General features: G+C 35.9%; 2 protein-coding genes and 1 long non-coding RNA gene across 4 annotated transcripts; all 3 read right to left on the bottom strand.

The window, feature by feature from the left end:
* Window positions 1-2,805: 2,805 nt before the first annotated feature.
* On the bottom strand, window positions 2,806-4,501 carry LOC307165317. Its single transcript, XR_013822457.1, has 3 exons — window positions 4,113-4,501; window positions 3,699-3,768; window positions 2,806-2,970 (listed from the first exon to the last, which is right to left on the bottom strand). It is a non-coding gene; the product is annotated as an uncharacterized lncRNA (long non-coding RNA).
* A 544-nt stretch (window positions 4,502-5,045) lies between these two features.
* mier1a (mesoderm induction early response 1a, transcriptional regulator) lies at window positions 5,046-13,390 on the bottom strand. 2 transcript variants are annotated; one of them, XM_079884718.1, is made up of 13 exons: window positions 13,280-13,390; window positions 12,782-12,809; window positions 12,393-12,544; window positions 12,167-12,301; window positions 11,937-12,069; window positions 9,693-9,748; window positions 9,530-9,602; window positions 9,255-9,406; window positions 9,074-9,155; window positions 7,757-7,851; window positions 7,472-7,518; window positions 7,217-7,347; window positions 5,046-6,413 (listed from the first exon to the last, which is right to left on the bottom strand). In XM_079884718.1, the coding sequence occupies exons 1-13, from the start codon at window positions 13,286-13,288 to the stop codon at window positions 6,148-6,150; spliced, it is 1,359 nt and encodes a 452-aa protein (XP_079740844.1). In that variant the 5' UTR covers window positions 13,289-13,390; the 3' UTR covers window positions 5,046-6,147. The 2 variants fall into 2 exon arrangements, with proteins under 2 accessions (XP_079740844.1, XP_079740843.1); XM_079884717.1 differs by having other exon boundaries at window positions 7,472-7,599; window positions 13,280-13,361.
* A 771-nt stretch (window positions 13,391-14,161) lies between these two features.
* On the bottom strand, window positions 14,162-25,107 carry slc35d1a (solute carrier family 35 member D1a). The gene is made up of 12 exons (XM_079884377.1): window positions 24,881-25,107; window positions 23,939-23,972; window positions 23,746-23,832; window positions 23,473-23,540; window positions 23,311-23,382; window positions 23,132-23,200; window positions 22,768-22,870; window positions 21,089-21,181; window positions 18,466-18,533; window positions 17,672-17,750; window positions 17,502-17,584; window positions 14,162-15,681 (listed from the first exon to the last, which is right to left on the bottom strand). The coding sequence occupies exons 1-12, from the start codon at window positions 25,024-25,026 to the stop codon at window positions 15,573-15,575; spliced, it is 1,011 nt and encodes a 336-aa protein (XP_079740503.1). The 5' UTR covers window positions 25,027-25,107; the 3' UTR covers window positions 14,162-15,572.
* Between the last annotated feature and the right edge of the window lie 1,631 nt (window positions 25,108-26,738).

The raw sequence follows: 26,738 nt of genomic DNA, 5'->3' as shown, positions 1-26,738 counted from the left end.
CTATAGCACTGCAGGGACTCGCCACGCTGCTCCTTCACCCCACTTCCACTGTGACTAACATTCGTGATGTCTGTAACTCCTCTTCATCACTCTCTACCTGTCATCCCCATCAGCCCAACAAGTAGGACATTGCTTTCGAAAGGGCTACCATTCTTTTCCAATGGACGATACGCTGGAACCTCTCCTGGAACAGTGCTCCTTAGTTTGGTGGACTTGTAGAGCTGATCCGCTGACTCTAAATGGATGAATCGGGTCCTCCACACCCATGGTAACATTCCCGTCTGTTCTCTTTGTGACCCCCTATGAGATCATGTTGACATGATGTATATTACTTGAAGAACTGTTCATTTTTTGTATGGTTTGTAGGTGTTAAATTTCAGGGGAGGGGGAAGGAGGGCATGTCATTACTGTCATTTGAGGAAACGTGTGTCCCGGTCATTCCCTAGTTGTTTGGAGACATTTTGTACGCTGTTTGTTGCACAAACTTTTTCAAGAAGCCTTCTGCACTGTGTAAATGATTACATAGGATGGGGGAAGGATGACCGTTACAGTCAAATGAGTCTGAATCATGATTTGTAAATATGTTTTCATACAGCGAAACTTTTGATAAGGTTTTAAACATTTCTTGTAAAAAGAAGATGTGTATATTAGTCTCCTGGACGAAAAAGAGTGTAGACCATACATGGATTTATTTGTACTCAAGAGCACTGGATTTCTTTACTACTTGATTGTAACTAAAACTTAATAATCTGCCAAAGTGTTTTTTTTTTTTTTCTGTTACTACTGGTAAAAACATTTTTTTTTTTGCTTTTTAACCGTAAACATTGCAGACATAGTGTTTAATTTGTGTTTGTACATTTATTTAATAGATAAATTAAATTGTAATTCTATTTAATAGGTTACACTCAGTGGTGAAAGAGAGGGTTAGTTTAATTTATTGGTGCCTTGTTTGTGTTCATGTATATTTTCCAATAATGTCTTGTTTTGTTTGCTTTTCTCGTGTCTGTGTCAGTGGGTTGGAGGTGGTGGGAATAGAGAGGGTGTTTTAACGTTAGCTAAATTATACTTACATGGAATATCTGTACTGTATGCCAAAATGGTCTCACTCACGTTTCTATGAAATTCAAGTTGTTGATAAATATCTATATATTGATATATTAAATTGTTAAAAATCTTTTGTCGCTCTTTGTCTCCTTGTCATTCTTCAGCATTTTTACAACAGCTCTCAGTTGTTTGTGGTATTGATCAAATGATTTAGAGTTGTCTCTTATCTTTTGTTCCCTTGCATAAATTCCCCCTTTCCTCAGTATGTCGACACTGCAGTTATGCCCGGCTCCCCAGAGGGGTAATGGAAAGAGGAACTCCCCCCGTCAGGTGTCACGCTGTGATTTTGCTAATGTCTGCGGTGAGTATTAGCCTCCAGGGAGACTTAAATAAAATGGGGAAACTGCCTGAGCTCCCAGTGGCTGCTCTTGACGGCGGGCAGATTTGATAGATGTGATTTTTGCAGTTGCCATGATGTTAAAGGGATAGTACGCTAAAAAAATGTAAATTCTGCAATTGTTTACTCGCCCTCATGCGGTTCCAACACACACAAAAATAGATATTTTAAAGAATGTTACACAAAATAAATTTTGGAGCAGAACATGTCCTTGTAGAGTGCAATTGGGTAGAAGATTCATTGGGTTCATTCATTTTCTCCATAGAGGAATGTATTTTTAACTCTAATGTAATTTATTAATCTTTAAAAACAGACCTACTGTGAGCTCTGATGCTCAGGGCTATCAATTATTTGCACTTATTTTTTAAACAACAGTAGAATTCCTTATGAAAAACTACATTACTCATGACTGTGCAAAGAAATATCCACCAACCAGAGAATCAAGGTCGAAAAAAAGCTCTCTGAGACCGCCCACTCATAGGACATGTATAATACTATATATTTATATGTACAGCACACGCACACACACATAATCCTGGGCAAAACAAAAACTTTTCATTGTCTTAACCACACATTATTGGTCAGGAAATGAGCTAAATTTAGAACAAGTCCATCAGGCTCATGTTTTGGCCTGGTCAGAGTCCATATTTGAACCCATTTGGTGTCACATTAAACTCCAACTACTCATGAACTGTTTGAAGCCATTAGTGGAACGACATTGACACTTCTTCCTGTAAAAAACTCTCTGCAAGTTTACCCACACAGTTTAAACATTTGAAGAAAACAGGGGAAGGCTATTCCGTGCTACATTACAGTATTTGTGCAACTCTTGCTAATTCCCTGACCAGGGTTTGTGATTTAAAATGGTTAAGACCATTAAAAGACCACAAAATATTTAGCCATTTTTTGCTTGTAATGTGATTCACCTAATAGCTGGTTTAGCTTGGCTCGGCTCGGCTCATGGCTTTAAATTTTAAAATCCCTATGGGAAAAATACTTACGGAACCAAGGCTGCTGAAAAAGAGGGTGTACGCTGTTGCACTCAGTGGTGTAAGACCTGATGATATTGAGGAATGCAGCTGTTTTAAGCAGTTCAGTTATTAGCGGAAGCTCACAATGCTTTGCGCAATGAACTGAAGCTCTTCTATCCAAGTGGATTTGTCCTACAGTAGGGGTCCAAAAGTTGTGTGAGCACCCATGGTTCATCTCTACATTGCCATACCTATTTATCATTCCCTTTGTTGGTTCGGTTACTTTGCCCATTGTAGCGGGCTCTGAAGACAGTCCTCAAAGAGAATTTAATCTTGTTATTCTTATCTAAAATATTCATTTCTTCCCAATCCCTAATCGCTACTGCCCCTCAAGAAATGAAAAGGATATTTTCACAAGAACAGCGTTTTCCTCTTCTTCCAGCTTTATTTTAGCACGGCGGATGACATTTAGCATTCCCTCCTACTGTGTGAACATCCAATTATTATGCAACTAGTCCAACTGGGGCAAAGGGAGCTGGGTCTGTCTGTGTCATCTGTCTGGGTGAAAAAGGGGACAGAGCATTCGCTAAAAGCTATTAAGACTTAATTACTGCTAAAAATGCATTCTTGTACCTGGGAGTGCATTGTTCACAAATAAACAAGGATCTGGAGAAAGGGCATGGGATGCATGGAGGTAATACTGATTAGGATGGGGAAATGAGAAGTTGAGTTTGGGATTAAAACCCAATATGCTGCTGTTCCTGCTTTCCTCCTGCTTTTTTGTTAAAGGGACAGTGCACCCAAAAATGTAATTACCCCTTTGTCATTCCAAACCTGTGTGATTTACTTCTGTGGAACACAAATAGGAGAAATGTTACTATGAATGGAGACAGGAGCTTTAAATTGGACTTAATCTGTGTAATGTGTAATCAAAATATAACAGGACTTTCCAGGGAAAACAACACTTCTCCAATAATTTAATCCACTTAAACTCCGCCCCTGTAAGCTCACGCTCACCTTTCTCCATTTCTGGACATCTAATCGACAACCAATGCAAAGAACCAAGATCTGCTCTACTTTTTAACAATCTGTCACACTCAGATCTTTATCAAAATACAGAAAATGTTGCTACTTTTGTTTCATCGTGACTTTAAGCCTATTTATGAACATCTGTTCATGAGACAAATGGTGATGCCAAATTTGTGAATGAATCATTCTTTTGAGTTTAATCTTTTCAGTGTTGATCTGGTTTGCAAAACCGGTCTGAATTTGATCACATTTCTTACCGATTTGGTTCTGAATAGCACCGACTCTGTGATTTGATCTTGGTAGTTCTCATCAAATGCATATAGCTCACTGGAGAGAAAGATTATCAATAAATAATAAGTTCAAATTTGGCCAGTTTCTCACACAAAGGCATTGCATAGCTTCAAAAGATTTATATTTTCATGGTTGCATTGTTTGTTTTTAAGATTTTTTTTTTTTTTAATGAAATTTTAAAGCTCCTGTCCATATTCCTGTAGAAGTATACCTAGTCAATTATTCATAATTTGTTTAGTTCAACAGAAGAGTAAATTAAAGATTTGTCATCTACTATTTTGCGTATACATCAACTCATCATTATGCAGTTGCCTAATATATAAGTCAGTGTAGTACTTTAGCTGTAGGCTAGGCCTACTATTCATGTTTTTTTTTATTACCTAAAATAAAACGTCTCGTCGTCTGGCATTGTCTCGAAATGCTTCCTCTGTCACTTCTTCCTTGTTATGTTCATATGTGCTTCAAGTCTCACATCTTTTAGACGTGTGTCGGCTCTCCTGTTTTATTCTGTTTCGTAGTGAATTACTTCCAGTGTGAGTGGAGCCCGCAGCTGAGGGATCTCCAACAACAAGTGTTCCTCAGAGAGCCGCTATCAGACACGTCTGTAGAGCAAAGCTGCAATGCCTTTGAGAAGCCAAACCGTAAACTGCGTTTAGTATTCCAGGAACATTGCAGTAGCGGTCCTCATACACATACGCACTTAAATGTTCAGATTCTGTTCAGCTCGATATACGGAGACCGAGGCCTTCGACCTGCACAATTTGATATCATTAATAAGGCTATCTTATGTGGCTCGCACGAGATTTAAAAAAAAAAAAAAAAAAAAAAAAAGAGGTGTGGGAAAAACAATGTAGGCCTATTCTAGAAAAATACGTGCAGTCTACTCAACACAAAAAAAGAAGCTAAATTTGGAAGACGTTTTGCAGGAAGTCAATTAGCACATTATTATTTGTTATTCAGCCTTCAAATATTTTGGGAACCACATGAGGTTAGTCACATTATAATTATTTATTTTTCATGTTTTAGGATGATGCTAAGATTGCATGGTCTGTCTGGTGTTCATGTCCTCATAGATGACCATTTCGCCCTAGTCAAGAAATGATTGTTTACTTTTGTTTCCAGTTATAGGAGCAACACTGACACCTGCTGTACAGCCATATGAATACACCACAATCAAACAAAAACTCTGGGACCACATGACCAATTCAATTACGTTTCAAAGAAAGTCTATTTACTTGGTGTGAACGTAGTCAGACCTTATGAGAGACACGACAGATGAACAAAAAACCAAGAAAATACAGACACTTCAAACTAAACCCATTCATAGCTTTTATTCAGCATACAATCCACTCAGGTGAAAAGTGAGCGACAAAATCAGATTCACTTCAGTAATCACAAAAGACACTATGGATTTGGGTAAATAGTCTGAGTTTAATGAAAGAGTGGTTCACTAATTGAAACTGACAGCTATTTGACACACCCTATAATGTTTCTGTACTTCGTTTCCTGAGCTATGCAGACACGGGTGACAACCAATTCATGCAAACTGTTGATTCCACTATCCTTTAACATTTCTGACAGGAGTAACCAAGGTCCTAGAAAAACGTCAAAATGTTATCTTAAGGATGGGTTGACATTCTCAGTGACAAAATGAATAAATAGCACCATTCATTTCTGCTCTGCCTTTTGATTCAACACTACTCGCTCCAGCCTATACAAATATACTCTGTCTACTGGCCTCATGCATCACCAATATCTGATTAAAAAAATAAATAGCTATCAAATACAAAAATAAGACATTGTTTCATATAAAGAGGAAATATCTTCTGAAAACGCTTTTTTGAAAAGACCAATATCAACCATTCACTTTGGTCAAATAGGAAATTCAGAAATGAAAATAATGGAATGTTAGTGTTGAATTATTCAAAATGTCCCAAATACAAAATGTGTATTTTATCATAATTTTAGATTTTGAATATTTACAGCCTTATTCTTCATATAAAACCAAGAGGGCTTTTCCACAGTGTGCATTTAAAGCTAGAACAAAGTTATGCACACCAAATGACCGGAGTTTCACAATAAAATACAGTCAGCTGTCAGAGATTTCTTTCAAACAACCTGGAGCAAGCATGATAACATTGATAATCTATATTAATAAATAGTGCTACAGAGTTGACAGTGGTAGAGTTACGGTCTGAAATGAAAGTCTACCGTGAGTGTTTAACATATAAACTGAGCTCAGCGGCAGTAATAAGAGGACATAAATGTGCTCCATTTGCATCCCTGAAATTCACACACTTCTGGGCTACCTTCATGCTAAAAACAGATTCTATCTCCCTCTATCAAACACCCTCATCTGAGGTCAGGAGTTGTGTGCCTGCAGTTCAGTCTTTTTTCTGAGCTTTTGCTGATAAGTCAGGTTTCTGTTTCATTGAGAGGGACAGAGCCTTCACTGTTAGGGTCTGTGTCAGTCCTAAGCCTTTTCAGAGGTCGTTCAGAGTGTTCATCTTCCTCCTGTTTGACTGTGATCTCCATGACCTGTGCGCTCGGGCTGCTGGTGTCAGGGTTAGAGTGGGGTGGTGTGTTTGCCATGGAAATATCTGGACACATGGCAGAGCCGTTTTTCTGAGATATCTCATCTCTGACGCAGAGAAGGCCCTCGGAGGAATGGTTCCCTATACCTGTGAAAAAAACAAACATTTTGGTCAGTCATTTTTTTCATTTCTCTTTTGTTACCTTGTAGGGCTACATTTTTTAAATAGGCAAATTATTTTTGGCTGTATTGCTCAGTTGCACAAACCCAACATGAAAAAAGAACTGTGGATTGTGATACAATCATAATCCTGCTTAGGGTAAAAACAATTGTGATTGTTAATACTTTTATTCCACAAATACTGAATCAGTCAATTGATGATAATTTGAATTGACCAAAAGTAATAGTAAAGAATTCTGGGTAACACTTTATATTATGGCATTTGTTAAACTAACAAGGAGCAATTTATTTTTACTGCATTTATTAACCCTCTGTTAATATTCGTTCGCAATGCAATAAAGTTAACAGGTACCACTTTTAAATGTTGAGATAATCATTAACTAAGATTAATAAATGCTGTAGAAATTCGTTCTTAGGTCATGTTAGCTAATGTAATAACTAATGTTGACAGAAACCTTATTGTAAAGTTTTACCAAATTCTGAAGAAAAATGGGTAACACTTTATTTTAGTGTCCCTGTAACACGCTACATGTACTTACTATAGTAATAACGGTGAATTACAAGCAAGTAAACCAAAACCTAACCATATAGTAAGTCTGTCAAATAAAAAGGGCACCTTAAATTAAAGTGGAAACATTTCCACAAAAATATCAACAGCACAACTGTTTTTAACATTGACAATAATAAGAAAATGTTATATAAGAAATCAGCATATTGGACTGTTTTCTGAATAATCATGTGACTGAAGACTGTAGTAATGGTGAGCCTGACCGTTGTGAGCGTTCGAGTCGCTCTCTGGCTCTGATGGGTGTTTGCAGCAGTTTGAAGTGGTGGGAGGTGGAACAGAAGATCCACTGGACTCAGAGCTCTCCCTCTCATCCAAAATACGCTCCATATAATCCCTGTAATGCCAGACAAACACATGAAAGGACATGACCTTCCACAGCATCTGATTCTATGCGCACAGAGTTTAATTAGAGGACTTGTGACCTTTAATGTGTCACATGGTACTGACGACTGACTTACAAGACACCGGGACGAAGGCTGTATTTTCTTTTTCCAAGCTTGGTTTGCTGTGCAAAGAAATCATAACGCTCAGATTTCTTCCACATGTAATAAAAGGCCACACATTCCCCTACAGATCTAGTTCTCACCTGGAAAATTTTAATTAAGTAAAAATTACCTATGTGAACAATAAAAACAGCCTCGTTCACCAACTGATCACTCTAAATGATTCACTAATCGAACAGTAAAACCTGTTATTCAATCCTAATAGGTTTTGAAACGAGGAGGTGAGGGATGTGACTATACCTTGTTTGCTTGTACTGAGCTGAAATCTTTCCCGTAAGCTTTGAGTCCTTGTTCAAAACCTCGACACTCCTCTTCCGTCCAAACTGACATTTCCTCTGAGGGAGAGAGAGATTTGAGTTAAGGTGACACATTCAGAGAATGTTGACTGACATGCTGAGAGCTCCTTTATCACAGGCTGGGATGCTTCTTGCGCTTGTACCTGGTACCTTTTTAGATTCCTCAAAATAACATTCTGAAAAAAGCATTACTAGATAGAAGTCAAGAGTTTTGAGAAGAACATGCTGCTGCTACAAATCAAAATCATGCAGAAGCCAAATAGTTTTTCCTAAAGCTGTTAATAGATTCAAACTTTATCTGATTAATTGTTTAATAATTAGTCAAACAAATCACAAATCAATATTTGCTGCAAAAGGCCCCCATGTAAATAGAATTCCAGAACATTATGACAGACCAGTGAAGCATTAAACGGATATTATAACAAATGATATTGGAAGTCAAAATGTTTGTTTTATTTCCATCTCTTTGAACATAAGCTTATCATAACAACTTACAGTGGACAAAAAAATATTTTGTTGTAATAATTGCTAACCTGCTCCGGAGCAAGTTATATTCAGAGAATGAGTTGCTATGGTTACTTAACCTAAAGGTTACCTCAGTTTTTAGAAAGCTGAGGTCATCCGTTTTTTTAATCAGAGTAAATTTACCCAGGTATGTCACATGACCTGCTTTCTGGAATACCCCAACCTTCTGGATTGTTTTCTTTACTTTACAAAAGCACATTGGTTTGTTTTTATTGCGAGTGTACAAACAAAACAGATATGAATTATGTCTTGCTCTTATCTGTATGACCATAAATGGAGTATTTTAAGCTGACGCACAAAATAGTTCTAGTATTGCTAACTTGACATCGCAGCCTGTTCATTATCAAAATAAAATAGTCAACCAAACATATGAAAAGTTACACTGCTCAATTGACTGCTCAACTGCTGTTCTGAAAACCATTACATTTAAAGGATTTGTTGTTGGAGTGAGGGGAACTAAAATTTCTGAATAATAAAATGAGACGCAATTTTATTACGTGTAGTGTATTTCTTAACCGTGCAGCAAATGTTTTATAATATCTTGCAAAATTATTAAAATTACACATTTACTTAAATTACTTTTTAACTGATATTATTAATATATTAAGTATTAATCGGTCAAAATTCTTACTCTCAGTTAACGGTTAAACAGTTCATTATGAGCATCCCTAATTAACATGATTATGTTAATCACATTATATTAAAAAATATAACTGTTACATAAACAAATACTCACCTTTGACAGGTTTCACATTAAATTTCAATTTTCTTAAAGCTTCTTCTGCATCAAAGTTGCATTTAAACAATTCATAAAGAGCCTGAAATATGATCAAATAAATTGCAGTCATGTTACAATATGATGTCAAAAGGCATCAGCAATATGATTTAAGGGAATACGTCACTGGATGGTGACCTGCCTGTTCATTGTCTTTGACGTGAGATCCTTCGGGAATGGCATGGACACCAGCCTCTTCTCCACTGCGTTTAGAGGCCTCGGATAAAAACTCTACAACCTTTTCCTCTGGAACTAACTCTGGATTCCACAAAAGCTGATCGTCATTCTCATAAACTAAATTAGAAATAAAGAGACAAGCAGATGAAGAAAAACTACATAGCCTAATATATATATACATATTAATTAAGTGTAGTATACAAGAAACATCTAAATCAGCATATCCTTCAGTTCTGACACCTTTTTCGTTGTCCTTATATTTACACAGGCCAACAGGAGTCTCAGCTTGATACATTGAACCAACCATGATCTCCTATGAATGACAGAAGAAAAAAATCCAAATGTCTGAAATCCATTTAAACTAAAACAATTATAATTTGAGAGACAATCATTTAGAGTCTACCTTTTTCCAGTCTTCAGTTAATATATAATCATCATCTTCGGATTCTTCTTCATCCCCTATAAAATACAAAGTGAATCAAATGGATCTAGTTGGACTCTGGATCTGTAACGCCATCTGCTGGTTCTACTAATCATCTACTAGATTGTACAATAAGTGAAAAACATCTGTGCAAGTGTGCATTTCTTACATTTGAAATAATTGATATTACAAATAATATATGTTGAAGGTCAGTAAATTTCTGCCTTTACTAAATGGGATGGTTAAGAGAAATTTCAACCTAGGGTCCTTTGCACCATGACCTCGAGCCAAACACATTACAACATTACAATTTAAAATAAAGGTGGTCTATTTTAATATACTTTAATTTATTCCTTTGATGGCAAAGCTGATTTTTCTGCATTCATTACTCCAATCTTCAGTGTGATTCTTCAACAATCATTCTAATATGATTTATTGTTCAGTGAGCATTTCTGATTATTAATATTAATGTTAAAAACAGTTGTGCTGCTTAATATTTTTGTGGAAACCTTGATACATTTTTCAGGACTCTTAGATAAACAGAAAAAGACCAGGATTTAATAAATAAAAAAATAAAAAAAAGGAAAAAAATAATATATATATATATATATTTATATATTAGGGCTGTCAAACGATTAATCGCATCCAAAATAAAAGTTTGTTTTTACATAATATATGTGTGTGTACGGAGTATAATTATTTTCTATATATAAATACACACACATGCATGTATATATTTAAGAAATATTTGCATGTATATACTGTGTATATATATTTATATTATATATAATTTATATTATATATATAAATAAAACATTTTTCTTAAATATATATGCATGTGTGTGTATTTATATATAGAAAATCATTATACTCCATACACACACATATATTATGTAAACACAAACTTTTATTTTGGATGCGATTAATCGTTTGACAGCCCTAATATATATATATATATATATATTTTTTTTTTTTTTTTTTTTTCCCTCATTATCCCCCCCATACTTGAAGACTAAAATGCATGTTTGAGCTGTTTTAACTGAAAGCAACTTTCACTGACATATCTTAAAATATGTCAATGCCATTGTTTTGCCTCAAGATGCTCATCAGTAATGTTTTTTTCTACGCCACATTTACTAAAACTACTTAAATGTCCTAATTGAACTAAATCCTAATCCTGGCTTAATCTAAACCCTGTCTGTGAAGCAATGCCTACAAACGTCTTTAAACTGTCACTTAAACCCATGGCGATAAACTGAATGGTAGAATGTGTCTATGTCTAATGATATTTATTTATGCACAGAGTTCCTACACATTTTCGATTTTGGAATTCCATACTTTTCCAGACTGAAATTTCCAAACATATCTGTAGATCTGACCATATTTAACATAAAGGGTTCATAAAGCATTATTTTCAGCATTATACAGTACAGTAGTGATGTGTCGTTCGCGAACGATCCGTTCATTGCGTGCGTCACATGACAAATGAACCAAAGACTCGGAAGGTAAATTAAATATTTATGTTCCCTGTAAATTATCTTTGGCTGCATTATAATGATTTCTTCATTCAAAATATGATTGAGATTGCGTAGGTGGATGTTTTCGGGGAATTTGGCTGTTAAAAGTATAACATTTAAAGCCACTTAAATGAACAAAATGACTCAAATAAAGATTCGTTCATTTTGATGAACGAGATCGAACGAGAGAGTCAGTAAAATGATCCGAACTTCCCATCACTACTGTACAGTCACCTGTAAATATTTTTATTTTCAGTTATTGGTTTTCTCAAAGTGATAACATATTCTTAGTTCTTATTAATTAATTCTATAATTTAATTTAATATTTTTGGAAACTAGAGGAAATGGTCTAGAAACACGATTTTGTTCCATACTTATCCATTACTCAAATCAAATTCCATACTTTTCCAAATGGCGTAGGAACCCTGTATGAAATACAGTAGTCAACATTTGAAGTGGATCAAAACCTTTCATCAAAGTTATACATGGATTTTGAACAATACCCGCTCTTGTCTTGCAGCAACTTTGATTAACTTTTTTGATCCATTTCAAATGTTGACTACTGTATATTAAAAAAAAAAAAAAGTGATTTTTTTTTATAACATGACAGTTCATACTTAACATCTACAACATGCTGTTTCACTTCTTGTATAAAACTGAGCCTGATATGATATGTAATATTGATAATGTAATATTTTTATAATCATACCTTCAAAGTAATTGGATGGCCGATGCCAGATAAGTTGAGCTGTGCTGTGAGACACACTGCTGGACGGAGGCTCATCACTGGACGACTGCTCATCCTCATTCTCCTGATCAGAAAGCTCTCGCCTCTCCTCCTCCTGACATCCACGGCAGTAAATGGATTTACATTTATTAACACAAAATCATTCTAGGACTATACAATATACATTAGATGTTTCTCATATAGATCTTTACTTTGAGTTTACTATAGCTGCTGCAAGTATTATCTGAAGTATCCTCCTCTTGAACATCTCCATCCTCTTCCTCTGGAGACCCACCAGTGCTGTAGCCATATAATTTCAGAAGCTCCTCGATGGGCATATCGCCCTCCTACAAAACCATAGTTAATTAAGACCTATGACTATGAAGGTTATTTAATGAGCCTGATCATAAATTCTAGAAAAGAACAGGCGGCCCATACTCGAGTCAGGTCATCAATTTCGGTGCTGGAGTTCTTCTCTCCCTCCAGCTTTTCCTCCTCTTCCAGAGTCCGCTCATCATCAAAGTCGTGTACGAGCATGTCTGCTGAAGGATCAAAGTCCCTGTCCTCATCCTGCACCACTGGATCTGCGCCTGTTTATCACAGACACTTATTTTATTAATTCATATAATTATATATTAATACAATATATCTGTGTTTATATGACATATGTGCTATACTACATATATCATTGATATAAATTCACTATATTAAAAGTACACATTATATAATATTATACATTAATATGAAAGTGGGCTTTACAGCCTACTTGAATTTTATTATTGCTAGTCAAAATAAATGAATCAATAAAAAATAACTTCAATCTTTACCTTCAGTGCCAGAACCACTTAGGGAGGGCTGAAAAGAGAATAAAATTAAATGTTCAGGCCTATAATAAAATAATACGTCAACTTTTAAGAACAAAAACCATAAGAGAACAGATGATATTATGACCTGATAGTGAATTATTATCAGTTACAGTCAAAAGCAAATAAGCTAAACCACATATAACCTCATGTAAAAGAGCGGGAGTCCAAATAACAGGATAGACTGGGTTATAACTGATAAACAAGTGTTCGTTTTCCTTCATAAAAACACCGAGGAATAAACTAAAGGTGAGTTTAGCGCAAAGAGGCAACAAGTTAGCGGCTAGCTGCTAACACATTCAAATTGGGCGCCTTAACTTGTTTACTAACTATGCAGGGCTGAATGTTAAGAAGCACGTCACCGTTGAAACGTTTCAATTTTAAAATTAAGTTACGTTTATTAAAAGGCTACGTTGACCGCACAAGTGCGTTATTTGCTGCAATTTGTAATATTTCTCTCACCTCCGCCATAGTTGTTGTTGTGGGTTCTGTGAAGCCAGCGATAGCAAATGTGTTTAATTCTGAACACTGAAAATGAGCAGAGCTGCACTATTATTGTGAGTACTACAAAATAAAAGTCCTGTCCCAGACACTGCGAAAAGTTGACACGCATAAAGTGAAATCGTAATTATCATTGTAAGAATATTTCAAAATTAATTTTCTGTAGGCCCATTTTAAAATATATACTATAAAACCAGAAATCAGATGCATTTGAAATCAGACGTGTCGGTTTAATAAATGAACTCATTTTGTTATCCAAAAAAAGTAATTGCAAATGTAAATGTTTAAAAAAAAAAGAAAAAAAATCAAGTACTAGCTTTTGAGAATCTGCCAGTTCCAGCTTCTGCCAGTATGTTTCAAATTAATAGTTTTTTGTTTGTTTTTTACAAAATATAACATACACTCACATAAGAATCACTGGTTTATGTTTTACCACTTGAAGCATTTTATTTTACATGGATCAGACATTTTATTTGGATTGGATATAATTGGATATTTTACATGGATTTTATTTGACATGCAGCCAGTTTGTAGAGCTAAAAACTGCATGAGAATTAGCATTTTCAAGCCATGGACTCTCTTATGAATTCATGTTTTTAGAACAGCGGGTTTTGAATGGACAAGATCTGTATTTAACATTACTTGAGACTTTCGGGTTTTCTTCAACATTTTACTCTTACTTCTACCATGATTGTTCCCCCCGATATCAATCTTAAGCGGTTTAATTTGTATTTGTTAGACAATTCATGTGATTTTATGTAACACAAATCATATATAATTAAACTGTAGGGAAAGTAGTACACAATTCATTGCCACAGAAGGAATAGACAATGAGAAAAAAATATATAAAAAGAAAAGCATTTTATTTAACATCAGAAAATTAAATAAAAAGGACATATTCTTTGAATTGAGGTTTTGTTTTTAATGTTTCCCGTTTCTCACTGATACAATCACTGAGCATTTGCAGACATGAATTTGACAAAGAGGAGTTTCTTGAACTAAACTGTATAAAAACAATGAAAAAAATGAGCAATAAAAAGAACAAGTTGAACATAAAATATATCTGCAACAAAAATACCTTTGAAGACATCAGTTGATAAAAATAAAGCGCAAAAATGCACTTTATTTGTAAAAACAGAATCTCAAATCTATGGACAAACAAAGTATTCAAAAAGTGGATACATGAATTAGAATGGACATTCATTCAGTAACCGCAGAATACATCAGGATATCCAGATGTATAACATGTATAGCATAAAACATTACTGACAAATGTGATGTTATCAAATGGTCAAAAATGCCAACACAAGTATGAGGAAAAAAAATGAATAATTCACTTTCTGATTCATCCCAACCATAATAGTGTTTAACAAAGGCAGATCAAAATACTGAAATGTTTTTGTAACTTGTATTTCAATGTTATTGCAAAAACTAATACTCATTTTAAATAACTGACAAGTGAGAAAAGCTGTAAACTGTTCAAGTGCAATTACTACACCATTTGCCTTTAAACAACCATGATTCCACCAGTACAAAGCAAATGGAGATACTGCATCCCATTCCCAAATACAAAAACAGTTATAAGAATTTGTCCAGTTGAACACTGTAACACTGACAATGCTTAAAATATATTTCTTCTTTAAAGCTTATCAAGATACTCTTAAGTTGCACACATGTACCTTATTTTAAACACTCAAACACTCACATTCAATTTACCATTCAGGTTTTGAACATTCATGTAAAAATCAACAGAGTACCAGAACTGTCAAATAACTTTAAAAAAAAGTATCAAATAAGTCCCTTTTCATAGCTAGGAAAACATTAACCCAACAATAAAACCAATTCCAATCCTAACAATAAAACAATCTCTCATAAAGAATAAATAGTCTTACGGACTAAAACACATATTTAAAAGTCCTCTTCAATAGGCAATAAAACAGGTGTTTCAACAATAATGACAGTCATCATTCCCATTATATGACAAGTGTCCAACATGCCAAGGAAAACCGTTTATTCCATTAATTTGTAACAGACAACTTCTTCACAGAAGTGAAAATTAACAGGCAAATATTTACTCTGGAACAACATATTCCAGTATGTTTGAAGCGCTTTCATTTGAGACGATGTCCTGCCTGCACCTGCTGTAGCTTTTACAGTCTTCATATCACAAAAACAAACAAGAAAATCCTAGGAGTGACTTCTGCCAACTTGCTCTTGCAAGAAATACCAAAACTTTGCAGCATCCAACCATTGGTCATACAGCCACTTTCCCTTTGACCTCTAGTTTGTTTGTATTCTCACTCAGTTTGGTGGTCTGCTCTTCTGTGAAGGTAATGTAGGAATACACCAGACTGCCAGCAATACTGAAAAGACAAGTACATTTATCATTAGCGTCACAATGAATTCACGCATCCAGTGTTTCCCCTACCATTGTTTTGGGGCCCGCCCTGAAGAATGACCCAAAAAATATATATATAATTCGGACGCGCCAGCTCCATGTACCAGTATACCTTTAACGGTAACAATGTCAAAGAGGAACGGAGAGGTTGACAAATTTGTTTTTACTTCTAACTGTTACTTACTTTTATTTATTTATTTCTTCTTTAAATGTTACTCGTTTTCTTCATTAAAAGCTACTTTAAGCTCCTGCGTTCAAGTCCTCCTGGCAACTGTGGGAAGTTCGTATTTACGAGGTGGGAAGTTGTGTTTACGACGGCAGTGCGTTCAAGTCATTTTCGTCAGAGTAAGATTCTTAAACTCTACTTATAGAAAAGAACAACAAAGAATGTGTAGGGCCAGTCAAAAAAAATGGAATTTACTGTATAATGTGGAATTTCACGGAAGTTGTTTTTGATGAATAAATCAAAAGCAGTTCAGTACACTTGAAATCAAATCGTGATGAAGACGCGTGTGAATATTAAACCGCAAAAAACTAATTACGAATCCTGCATGTTCAGTGTGAATGAATGGAGCAGACGACACGCAGTTTCATTTACCACACACACTCAAGCACATGTGACGCTCGCATTGTTTTTCTATATGAGGACAGGAATGCATGAACTTCATCTCCAGTCTCTAGATCCCCTCTGAAAGTCACTTTGTGAGCATTTAACCGCTTCATTTGAGAAATAAACATAAGTCATAAACACAAACTCAAAGGTCTTCAAGGCAACCCGGTTTAACTTGACAGAAATATATTACTGTTGTACAGTACATACGTCTCAATGTAATAATAATACTAACACAAAAAAAAAGTTTTGATGATAATTTAGTGATGATAATTCATTCACAATTTTTCTTCCATGTTTTACTTTTAACAGTAAAGCTCATTGTGCAACACGTTGTTTGACAAAAAGTTTGTTTAATGTCATGATTAAAATAAATTGAATTAATGTTTTATGTCTTCATTTGATTATCAGAAAACACAACTTTTTTTTGTTTGGAAAAACCATACATTTTCTTTTTTAAATGTTGTATAAGTTTAATAATTGTAAGTTTCATGATTTCAATTAATCAGACATGCTTTTTGATTACTACAAATTTTATTCAACCATTAAAATGGAGACCAAAAAAATGTAATTACAACAGAAAAAAATAAAACAGATTTCATAGGGCCCTAAATGTGCATCAGGTGTGTTTTGCTTTATGTTTTTAATTAATTTATGAAGCCACTTTAAACTTTGTTGTTACATATTGTTATATTATAATGCTATCATATTTTGTTTAGGCAATAGGCTTTATGCCCAGCTCCACTACTTCCTGAACTTCAGCCAGCTCCTTTGTTTCCTGTCTGCCATTATTGGACAAACTGATTAATCCAGGTGTGCCTGACCTCAGTAGTCACAACAACAATAATCAGACACACCTGGATTAATCAGTTTGTCCAATAATGGCAGACAGGAAACAAAGGAGCTGGCTGAAGTTCAGGAAGTAGTGGAGCTGGGCATAAAGCCTATTAGCTAGAAAATCCCGACAATATCACTGCTAGTGCTAAATACCTATAAATATTGTGACCCTAACGTACCACGTATACGTAACACGCCCGCTCTGTGGCACTATTAGTTTCGGGGGTCTAACAACCCCAGCCCCCCCCCCCCCCCCCCCCCTCCCCCTCCCCCCTAAAATCCTAGGGGAAACACTGGCATCCCCATCTGTTTCCTTCTGAGAAAAGCTCACTTCATACCTGATGTTCAGACCAATGAAGTTAGTCCATGAGAAAATGTAATCTCCACCAAACACCATTCCAATATATGTCACTAATATATTCTGCAGGGACAGAAAAGTCATTAATATAGCAAAAAGTCATTAATATAGCAAAAGCAATGTCTTGGTATGTTTAAGAAACATTCTTACCTTTAGGCAGCCGACAATGGTAGTAGTTAGCGCAGAGTTATACTGAGTGCAAAGTACGGTGGAGTACATTAAAATGAACCTGCAAATGAAGAAATAGAAGATAGAATGAATGTTGCTGAATGATGAATTCTTAAAACCATGAATCTAAAGGTGCGGTTACATTGGCGAAATTTGGCTGGCAAAAAAGGTCAATTGTCAATATAAAGCACAGCTAACACTTTCAAACAAGCAGCTTTTCAGTGCAATGAATTTGCATGATCAACTTGAACATGAGCTTTATGTGTGTGGGAAACTTTTTGCCTTCATAGGAAACCCCCGAACATGCAGATTCCCATTGAAATGACTGGATTTGACCTGCAAAAATTTGCAGAACAATGGTAAATGTGACCACACCTTAATACTCAATGCGAAAAGTTAGTCGATCCATTAAAATATATAATCAGGGGCTTTAAGTACTTCTGCAGTCCATGAGAAAATGCATTGAATTAATAAAATAATCTTCCTCAGCACTTTATCAACTTAAACTTATATCTGTAAAGACAGCAACCTGCTGTTGCCCGCTGGTGTTTGCATTTCTATGATGGGGTTTAATTTTTGGTGACATTTCAATTGTTGAATTTTGATGGCAATTACACCACACAAATAGTGAAAATTAAAATGACTGTTTTACTGACAATCAGTTTTTTAGTAAATCACACCAAATTTAATTAAACAGTTATGTCTATGTACTGTTTATATGCATAAACAGTATTTACCCGGTATTTACCAAATACAACGTTTTTATTTCAACTTACCCCATTATACAAGAGAGAATAAACTGACTCATAAAAAGCACATCTGACCAGCCTTCATAATCAAAAGCCTAAGGAGGGAAAAAATACATTTAGGGATGCATTAAAAAAATATGACACACTATAAAAAAATAAACAGAGTAATTGCCTTAGTTAATCATTAAATTTCACAGAAACGTTTGTAAGGGAAATATGTAGGCCAAGATCTTGGATGGTAAAATGTCACACATACAACAAAGACTTTCCATATTAACCACATTTTTTCATTAAAAATGCAAAGAAAATCTATTCAAATGGAGGGTTAAAAACAACAGGAATCTACTCAACCCATCTTAAAACAGGTGAAGAACTCACCTAAAAAGAATATACCTAAAGAATAACTTCATAAGCTACTACATTCAATCTGATAGTTACACTGACTGGTATAATGGCGGCTTTGTGCATAGACACACTGCCTCCTGTCCTCTCTCCTTCCTGAAGCAGTGCCTGCCAAATAAACTGGGGCCTCCCTGTGAACAAACTGAGCTAAATAAAATGAGGTATTCATGGAGCAGGGCCCTGTCATCCTAACCTCCCAAACAACTGAGCCTTGTGCTCACACTGCTTATTCAGCTAGCACACTTTTTGACTAAGAAATTGCAGTTATTTCTAAATGGGAAAAGCGTTCAGGCAGGAACAGACATGCTGAAATTTATCGCAGTCAGCTTGCTATGATTTCAAAAGAATTTATGACAAGTGTGCAAAGTCATTCCAAACAACTATTGGTGTGTGTTCCCTGGCAATGTGAGCTCAGCTCACTGCAGCTGAGCAGATGGTGTGTTGGTGGTTGCCAGATCATCTACGGGTATGTATGAGGTCTTGTTGAGAGATGGGACTCTTAGAAAACTCTAGAGTCCTGGGGTTATTTAAGGTCTGGTGTGTAGAAACAATATCTTATATATAACTGAGCATGACCAAATTACCTATGTGTGCAACTAGTTCAAGAACAAGAAACATTTTATTAATGAGCCAATATCCATGAAGGCCAACAAACTAGAGAAAATTATATATAATGTTTTTTTTTTTTATGGAAGGAACAGAATAGCCTATTAGTCCAGTCATTTTATGAAAAAAGGTTGAACAAATTGCAACAGAAGCAAACTCAACTGATTTTGTATCCTCAATATGTCCTGAGTAAGGAAAACAAAAGTCCCAAAGAATCCCATTAGGGGAAAGTTTCGAAAAAGACCCAAATATAGCCTATTCATTCTTTTTCTTACGTGAATAGGGTAAACATTTTAACCTTTAGATATCACCATGAAAATTACTGAGTTGATTACTTACGTCAAGACAAACAAAAAATGTATTACAAGTTTTTTGAAATTGTGTTAACATGGACAAACGGTGCATAATCTAATTACGTACGTGCTAATTTGCATAAATACCACAACAGATCTAAACATTGGGTATAGGCAGGTGAAAATGTCTTGTTGAATCTTGTTGACATATAACAGTAAAATACTTCATGTTAAGGTCTGAATGGAACCCATTTAGGCTACCCATGAGCATGAATACATAGAGGCAGGAAGAAGTACTTTAGAAACCAGCCTTTATTAATTATTATTGCAGAGATTGGGTTTGGGGCTGGGTCCGTGGGACTGTTTCTGGGGGTTCACTTTTTATTTTACTTACCTTTTGTCTTCTGCATTCTCCTTACCATTGTCTCCTGTTCTTCCCTCAGACTCATCCCCCAGAAACAGTCCCACGGACCCAGCCCCAAATCCAATCTCTTAAAAATTAATAAAGGCTGGTTTCTAAAGTACTTCTTCCTGCCTCTATGTATTAATGCTTATGGGTAGCCTAAATGGGTTCCATTCAGACCTTAACATCAAGTATTTTACTGTTATATGTCAAGATTTAACAAGGCATTTTCACCTGGCTATACCCAATGTTTAGATCTGTTGTGGTATTTATGCAAATTAGCACATACGTAATTAGATTATGCACCGTTTGTCCATGTTAACAAACAATTTCAAAAAAACTTGCAATACATTTTTTGTTTGTCTTGACGTAAGTAATCAACTCAGTAATTTTCATGGTGATATCTAAAGGTTAACATTTTTACCCTATTCACATAAGAAAAAGAATGAATAGGCGTATGAATAGGCTATATTTGGGTCTTTTTCGAAACTTTCCCCTAATGGGATTCTTCGGGACTTTTTTTTTCCTTACTCGGGACATATCAGGATTTTGAGGATACAAAATCAGTTGAGTTTGCTTCTGTTGCAATTTGTTCAAGGTTGACCCCCATTTTGGCTTTAAATGACTGGACTATATAAATACAAAGACAAACATTAAGTCTTACGGTTTGGAAAGACATTAGGGTGAGCAATTAATAACAGAATTTTCATTTTTGGGTTAACTAACTCTTTAAACAGCAATAGTTTAAAAACAACACAAAAGGAAGGAAATGAAAAATACCGTGTGGGAGCGTTTTAGTTAAGTAGTTACAATCAAGTGATGGGTATGTGATATGAAATGGCTGCGAAGCGCTGTATAACAATAAACTAATAAAACCTAGATCCAGCCTGTGCTTGGGCTGAATCTATTTATTTATTTATTATGTGTGTGTGTTCATGAGACTTACCTTGTCAATATCTCCAGTGACATGTGCTAAAAGCAGAGTTGGAAATATCATAAATAAAGCATTGTAATAGAGCAGGCCATACTTCCCCAGCTCCTATAGAACAGAAAGACAACAAGAAAAAAACAGAGACAGAAATATCAGGTACAGTAATGCCATCCATGTCATGATCCCTCTTCTCTCGCTCCCTCTACTCTAGCTGCCCTTTAGCTAAAAGAGAACCAGATGGTATGTAAACAGCTGTAGAGGGCCACAGGTCTTTTTTCAGGAACTGAGCATAATCTCGGCTTCCTTGTTTAAGTTGTCAGAGCTCTAGATAAATCTTTCTATGTAGTCCACATTCTTCACTGAAAACTATAACAGTCATAAAACTACTAGCTCTTCATCTGGAGGCCTCAAATAGAACACATATCAGTCCACATTCAGACCAAGTCAGTCAGTGGGGTAATGCAATAAACACCACTCAGGTTGCCAAGCACTCTTTGTTTCAACAAATTCAACCATAGACATATCTAATAAATAAATTGAAGTCTGCGCTTGAAACCGTTAGAACATGCATATGTGAACTACTTTTGCTCGGATTGGATGCAGCAAAAATACAGATGAGAAAGCACTCAACACAAAAAAGATTAAAAAAAACAGTAGTTCTCGACAGATTTAAAATATAAAATGGGTTTCAGGTCTGTTCCGATAGGATTGAAGTTAGGATAGCAAAAGAAATAGGCTTATTAACTCTTAAAAGGATGACAAAATGCTTCCTAATTCCTGTCACATGGAGAACACCAAATTAGGCAGATGCAGGCATGGAGAGGTTGTGAGACATATCCTCAAAAACCATGAACAAAACGATGCAAAGCAAAATAACATTTTGCAGTGAATTACTTCATGACATTCAGAACCTAAATAGCAATTCAGAAAATGTAGGGTTAAAATCAAGATCATTCAGTTATTGCAATGTATGAGGAGAGTTGCTTAATTTTGTGCAAGCACGGGAAAGCAATATTTCTCAATTAACGACTACAGAGAACAGCTGCTGCTTAAAGCCCGGGACACACCAAAGAACTAGCGCTGATGAAAGCCAACTGTGTTGTCGCCTCGCGTCGGGGGAAAAAGCTGCACTTGAACACACCGAGAGAACTACTGCCGACTGTCAGCTAGAATGCGTGTTCTGCGCCTGTGTGTAAATGAGACAACTGTCTATTTCGGCAGATATATTCATCTATATTTCGTCATTCAAAAAGGGAAACCGACGTTGCAGGCTGCAGATACACAAGCCATAAACAAAGCAGTGCGTGCTTAACGTTTTAAATATCAATTCTGCTAAACACTTTCTTTATTCCACTCCGCTCATGTTAATATTGAAATATTCGCCAAGGCACACTCAGGTAAGATGACGTAACTTTAGAACAGCCTTCTATCTGTACCATTTTGACTTTGCTCGCTGCTATTATTCTCGTGCACTGACTCGTTCACTAAGCTGAACAGCCAATCAGAGTTCTCTCTCACCGATGGCCCGACACCGATTTGGTCGAAAAAAATCAGACGGGGACCAATTTCTGTCGACGGTGTGGAACACTTGAGAAAACTTAGTTGGCCAATGCACAAAAACTGCCCGACGACCGTCCGTCGGCTTGGTGTGTCCCGTTCTTAATTCTTGATCATGAATGTGTTGCCTTTCTTACCTTAGAGTCAAGTTTCTGTTTCACAAAAGCTCCATTGGCAGCAGTTAAGACATCGTTCATTAAAATGAACATGTACCCTTGCAGGTCAAAAGCCAAGTCAGCACTGCACAAGAAATATAAAGGCACTTATCAAAGACTTGAACATAAGACATGTTATTAAACGTGCGCAGAAACGGTTGCAGTCTTCCCCTCATACTCAATGATAGTGATTTATAATTAACATCTGTGTTGTGACAGTTTTTGCAAACCTTGACTTAACTCTGTACAGCAGTGAATAATTGGCATATTTTTCAAGCAACCAAGATAAGGCTGAATTGTACTGGTCAAAACAATGCGTCACTGTGGGAAGAATTTATTTTTTTACCTTGCAGCTACAAAGGCCCCTAGAATCATAGTAAATACTGTCAGCTGAACTGGTCGAGAGAATTTCTTCCTGTAACAAGGGACATAATCAATGATAGTTTTATCATCATAATCAATTTGAATTAATTAGATGTAAGCTATCAGAAACATTTCCATAGTAAATAGAGAACTTTTACTTACTTTAACAAGATACCCTCCGCCAGCATTGTAAAGAGAATAGAAAACCTCCTCAATACTGTAAACATTGGCAGACTGAAGGAAGGAAAAACAAATTGATTATATATATCAATGTATAACATTAAAAAAAAAGGCAGACATGTATTTAATGGTACTGTATCATACTTAAGTCTTTTTGTTCCAAAGAGTCCTGTTATTTGATTTCCTACATATAGAAGAGGTAGCGGAAACGTCTGCAATTACAAGAAGCTAGATATTGAACAAGCAAGATGTGAATAACACATTACAAAGCAGCACTGTCTTGCAGTCCCATGTAGGTATCTTTTCCCATGTCAACAAATATAAGACTTGCACAGTTGTCCTAGAATACACATGTGTTCTTTGGGGGTGGGAAACACGTGACAACATACAGAAGCTTAACGAACTACCACTCCTAACCTTTTTTGGTATGCTACCATCAAACTCAGGGAAGGTGATCACCCGGAGAGCCTTTCCCACCCGTAACACAACAACTGTTGCCAGCATCTGCAGAGGAAAGTCACACAATGTAAATGCCGCCCTGCTCTACTAATGTGCAAAGTCCAAAGTGACAAGTGAGAAAAACTTGTATCTGGAAAAAAAGGAAACTCACCTGCCCAATGCCAACACATATTGAAGAGGGGAACCTGTTTGGAAAGACTGCTTTTTAGCAAAGGCACAAGGCATGGAGGTTTTGTTTTGTTTGTTTTTAAATGTAAAAGTAGCATTATTACTAACTTTTGATTGCTATTATAAAAATGAACCATCACATGCAATGTGCTATTGATTGTGAAATGTTATTCTCCGTCAATGACTCACTTTAGTCCATACTAAACATGTATTTAACAATTGCATGTTTATTCTAAAATGTACACCATTTACATCTTCTTGCAGCTCAAGTTAAACAATGTATAATCAGCTTCTTAAATTGTTCTAGACAGGTAACGTTAGTCGGCTCACTACTTTTACAAAAATTGTTTAAACGTGTTTTCACCAAGTAAGTTAGATGTTCTTGGATCAACATCTTTGTTGATCCTGAACCAACATTCCAATCAACAAATTAAATCTGAGAGACAAGTTTACAGTTTGTCAAATTTATGTCCCGAGTCAATTGCTACATCAGTCTTATATTTTCCTTCTGTTTTTAGGGATGAGTTATGGTTAAGTTCAGGGGTAGGGATGGTGTTTTCGATCAGGAATGTTTTTCTAGGATGAACAAAATATGTTGATCCAGGAATGTCTTTTAAGCAAAGTCAAATACTATTAATATTACAAAAAAAATACCGCTAAATAATACTATGGAATTACATTTGATGGTATAGGTCTAACTGTATTAACTCGACATGTCCCTTACGGCATAGTAATAACATTGCACTGTTTTGATACGAGAAAAATACTCAGTTTCAAATAGGCACACGGAAAACAGCGTTATTCCGTAAGAGAATGATACTGCTGCAAAAACGAAGTTGCCAACTATCCCAAATATTCTGCACAGACAGATAGTCAAGCACTTTGTAAAATACAGAGTATGTAACTCAAGTTAAAGTCCTCTTACCTGTAATTAGTCAGGACGCTCTTGTTCACTACAACTATAAGGAAAGAGCTGACTCCATAAAAAACCGCGGCTGAAAGTTTGAAGAGTACCGTTAACTTTTGGTCCGCCATCCCTGTCGCTTCATTCCCTATCTCACATTGCTTCATTCTGAACGCAGCGCCTTTCTTCCTCCCCACGTTGACGAATCTGAGTTTCCGCCATGTTTACAGTGATACGTATGCTGTGACGACATATCTAATTTACATTCGAAAGTACGGTGTTCTCTGTCGCCACCATGCGGCAACTGACTGAAAGCTATTTACCCACAGAGCGACAGAACAGAACTGGCTATGTTCCACACAATCATGATGAACTGGAATTTTGGAGAGTTTGCTATGTGGGATAAGTTTTTCTTAAATTCTTGGACATATTTCTTATTCAGTAGCTCAACACAGTCCATTAAGATTTTATTTTTTGCATAAAGTAAGCACAAAATGTTTCCAGACAACTTTATAAAATAACTGTCGTAAATTAACCTATAACCACACTAATATCAAACTACTAGTATCAACTTTTAGGAACACTGTATTTTAAAAGACTTGGCAAATCCAGTAAAACAGATAATGCCGTTATTAAATGCAGAAATAACTGTCTGAAAATAGTTTTTGCATACAAAAGGCCTGATTAAAGTAAGAAAGGGTCATGTGATAGGCACCCCAATAAATAAAAGATCCCAAGATTTTCACAAGTTTGTTGTCTTGGACTGAAATCTGTCATAAAGAAAACAGTGTAGACAACTGAAAGAAAATGTGTAGTGAAACTACAAATTGTCGCCAACCATTAATTGTGGAATGTAGGAATTGTACTTTGTTATAATGTTCTGCTTAGCGTACAGGGTCTTTTTAACATTTAGCCTATAGAAACAGTTTATTTTTATTTATTTTTAAATAAATGTATTTATATAAAATATAAACATTTATAAATAAGTTATTGGTCCCTGGTTTTCTGCCGTTTTTTTTTTTTTTTTTTTTTTGTGGAGGTGACTGGTCCACAACTTTTGAAGGAGCAGACATGATCATGTAACATAGAGCAGATTTTAGAGTTTCTTAGAGAAAATCTAAAGACATATCGCTTCTAAGTTCTACTTTTTAAATGTGTTCTGAATTAAAAAGATTTGATACTCACCACAGATTAAATTATGTATTGAAATATAAAACATATAGCCAAATACAATATTGTAAACAGATTCAGTGTTTCATGTTTTGAATAAGTCAAAGTAAAATTAAGAGAAAAGTGGGTGCTAACCAAAGCTTCCAGCTGAGAAATGGGCTGAAGGCTTCTCTGAGCTCTGTGGTTCCGGTGTGAAGTGCTTATCTGAGGGGCTTGATGGTTCTGGCCCCTCAGTTTAAAGGGATTGTTCACCCAAACATTTTGTCATTATTTACTCTAATCATCCTCATGTTGTTCCAAACCTCTAAGAGTTTCTTTCTTCTGTTGAACACAAAAGAAGATATTTTAAAGAATGTTCGTACATGGAGCATGCAAGCACCTTTGGGACAGGTACAGGTGCTCTCTAACTTGCATGTGGGGACCCGGCAGGCACAGGTGGTTACCGGCTGGATCCAGAAGGCAATATGTGTGCTCTGACTCCACTTACTCCGTTGTTGCCTCCACTGCAGTGTTGCATCTGAGTACGCTGAGTCCCTCACTCAGCCTTCTCAGAACTGGCAGGCACAGGTGCTCCTTCTGACTTCTTCTGCCTCCACTTCCTCTGTTGCTCTGTGGTCTTCGGTGATGCATCGGAGAAGTGCAGGGACTCAGCCTTCTCATGCATCACTGAAGACCAGGGATGAGGTGCATGAAGTTTCTCCTGCCTCAA

This window comes from Squalius cephalus (genome assembly GCF_949319135.1).
Source record: "Squalius cephalus genome assembly, chromosome: 10".
NCBI classification, from domain to species: domain Eukaryota; kingdom Metazoa; phylum Chordata; class Actinopteri; order Cypriniformes; family Leuciscidae; genus Squalius; species Squalius cephalus.
Note: the sequence above shows the minus strand (reverse complement) of the source record. Positions and strands in the feature narration are given on the sequence as shown.

What these genes read in the sequence shown, in the direction of transcription:
- mier1a (XM_079884717.1), bottom strand. An exon ending in ATATAAGGACAACGAAAAAG is followed by an intron (nt 9,407 to 9,529) that starts GTGTCAGAACTG and finishes TTTCTAATTTAG; the next exon opens with TTTATGAGAATGACGATCAG. An exon ending in CGACTCGAACGCTCACAACG is followed by an intron (nt 6,414 to 7,216) that starts GTCAGGCTCACC and finishes TTTTTTTCACAG; the next exon opens with GTATAGGGAACCATTCCTCC.
- slc35d1a (XM_079884377.1), bottom strand. Translation starts at nt 25,026, where the DNA reads ATGAAGCAATGTGAGATAGGGAATGAAGCGACAGGGATGGCGGACCAA. An exon ending in ATGGTAGCATACCAAAAAAG is followed by an intron (nt 23,541 to 23,745) that starts GTTAGGAGTGGT and finishes TTGTAATTGCAG; the next exon opens with ACGTTTCCGCTACCTCTTCT. An exon ending in CCATTGTCGGCTGCCTAAAG is followed by an intron (nt 17,585 to 17,671) that starts GTAAGAATGTTT and finishes CTGTCCCTGCAG; the next exon opens with AATATATTAGTGACATATAT.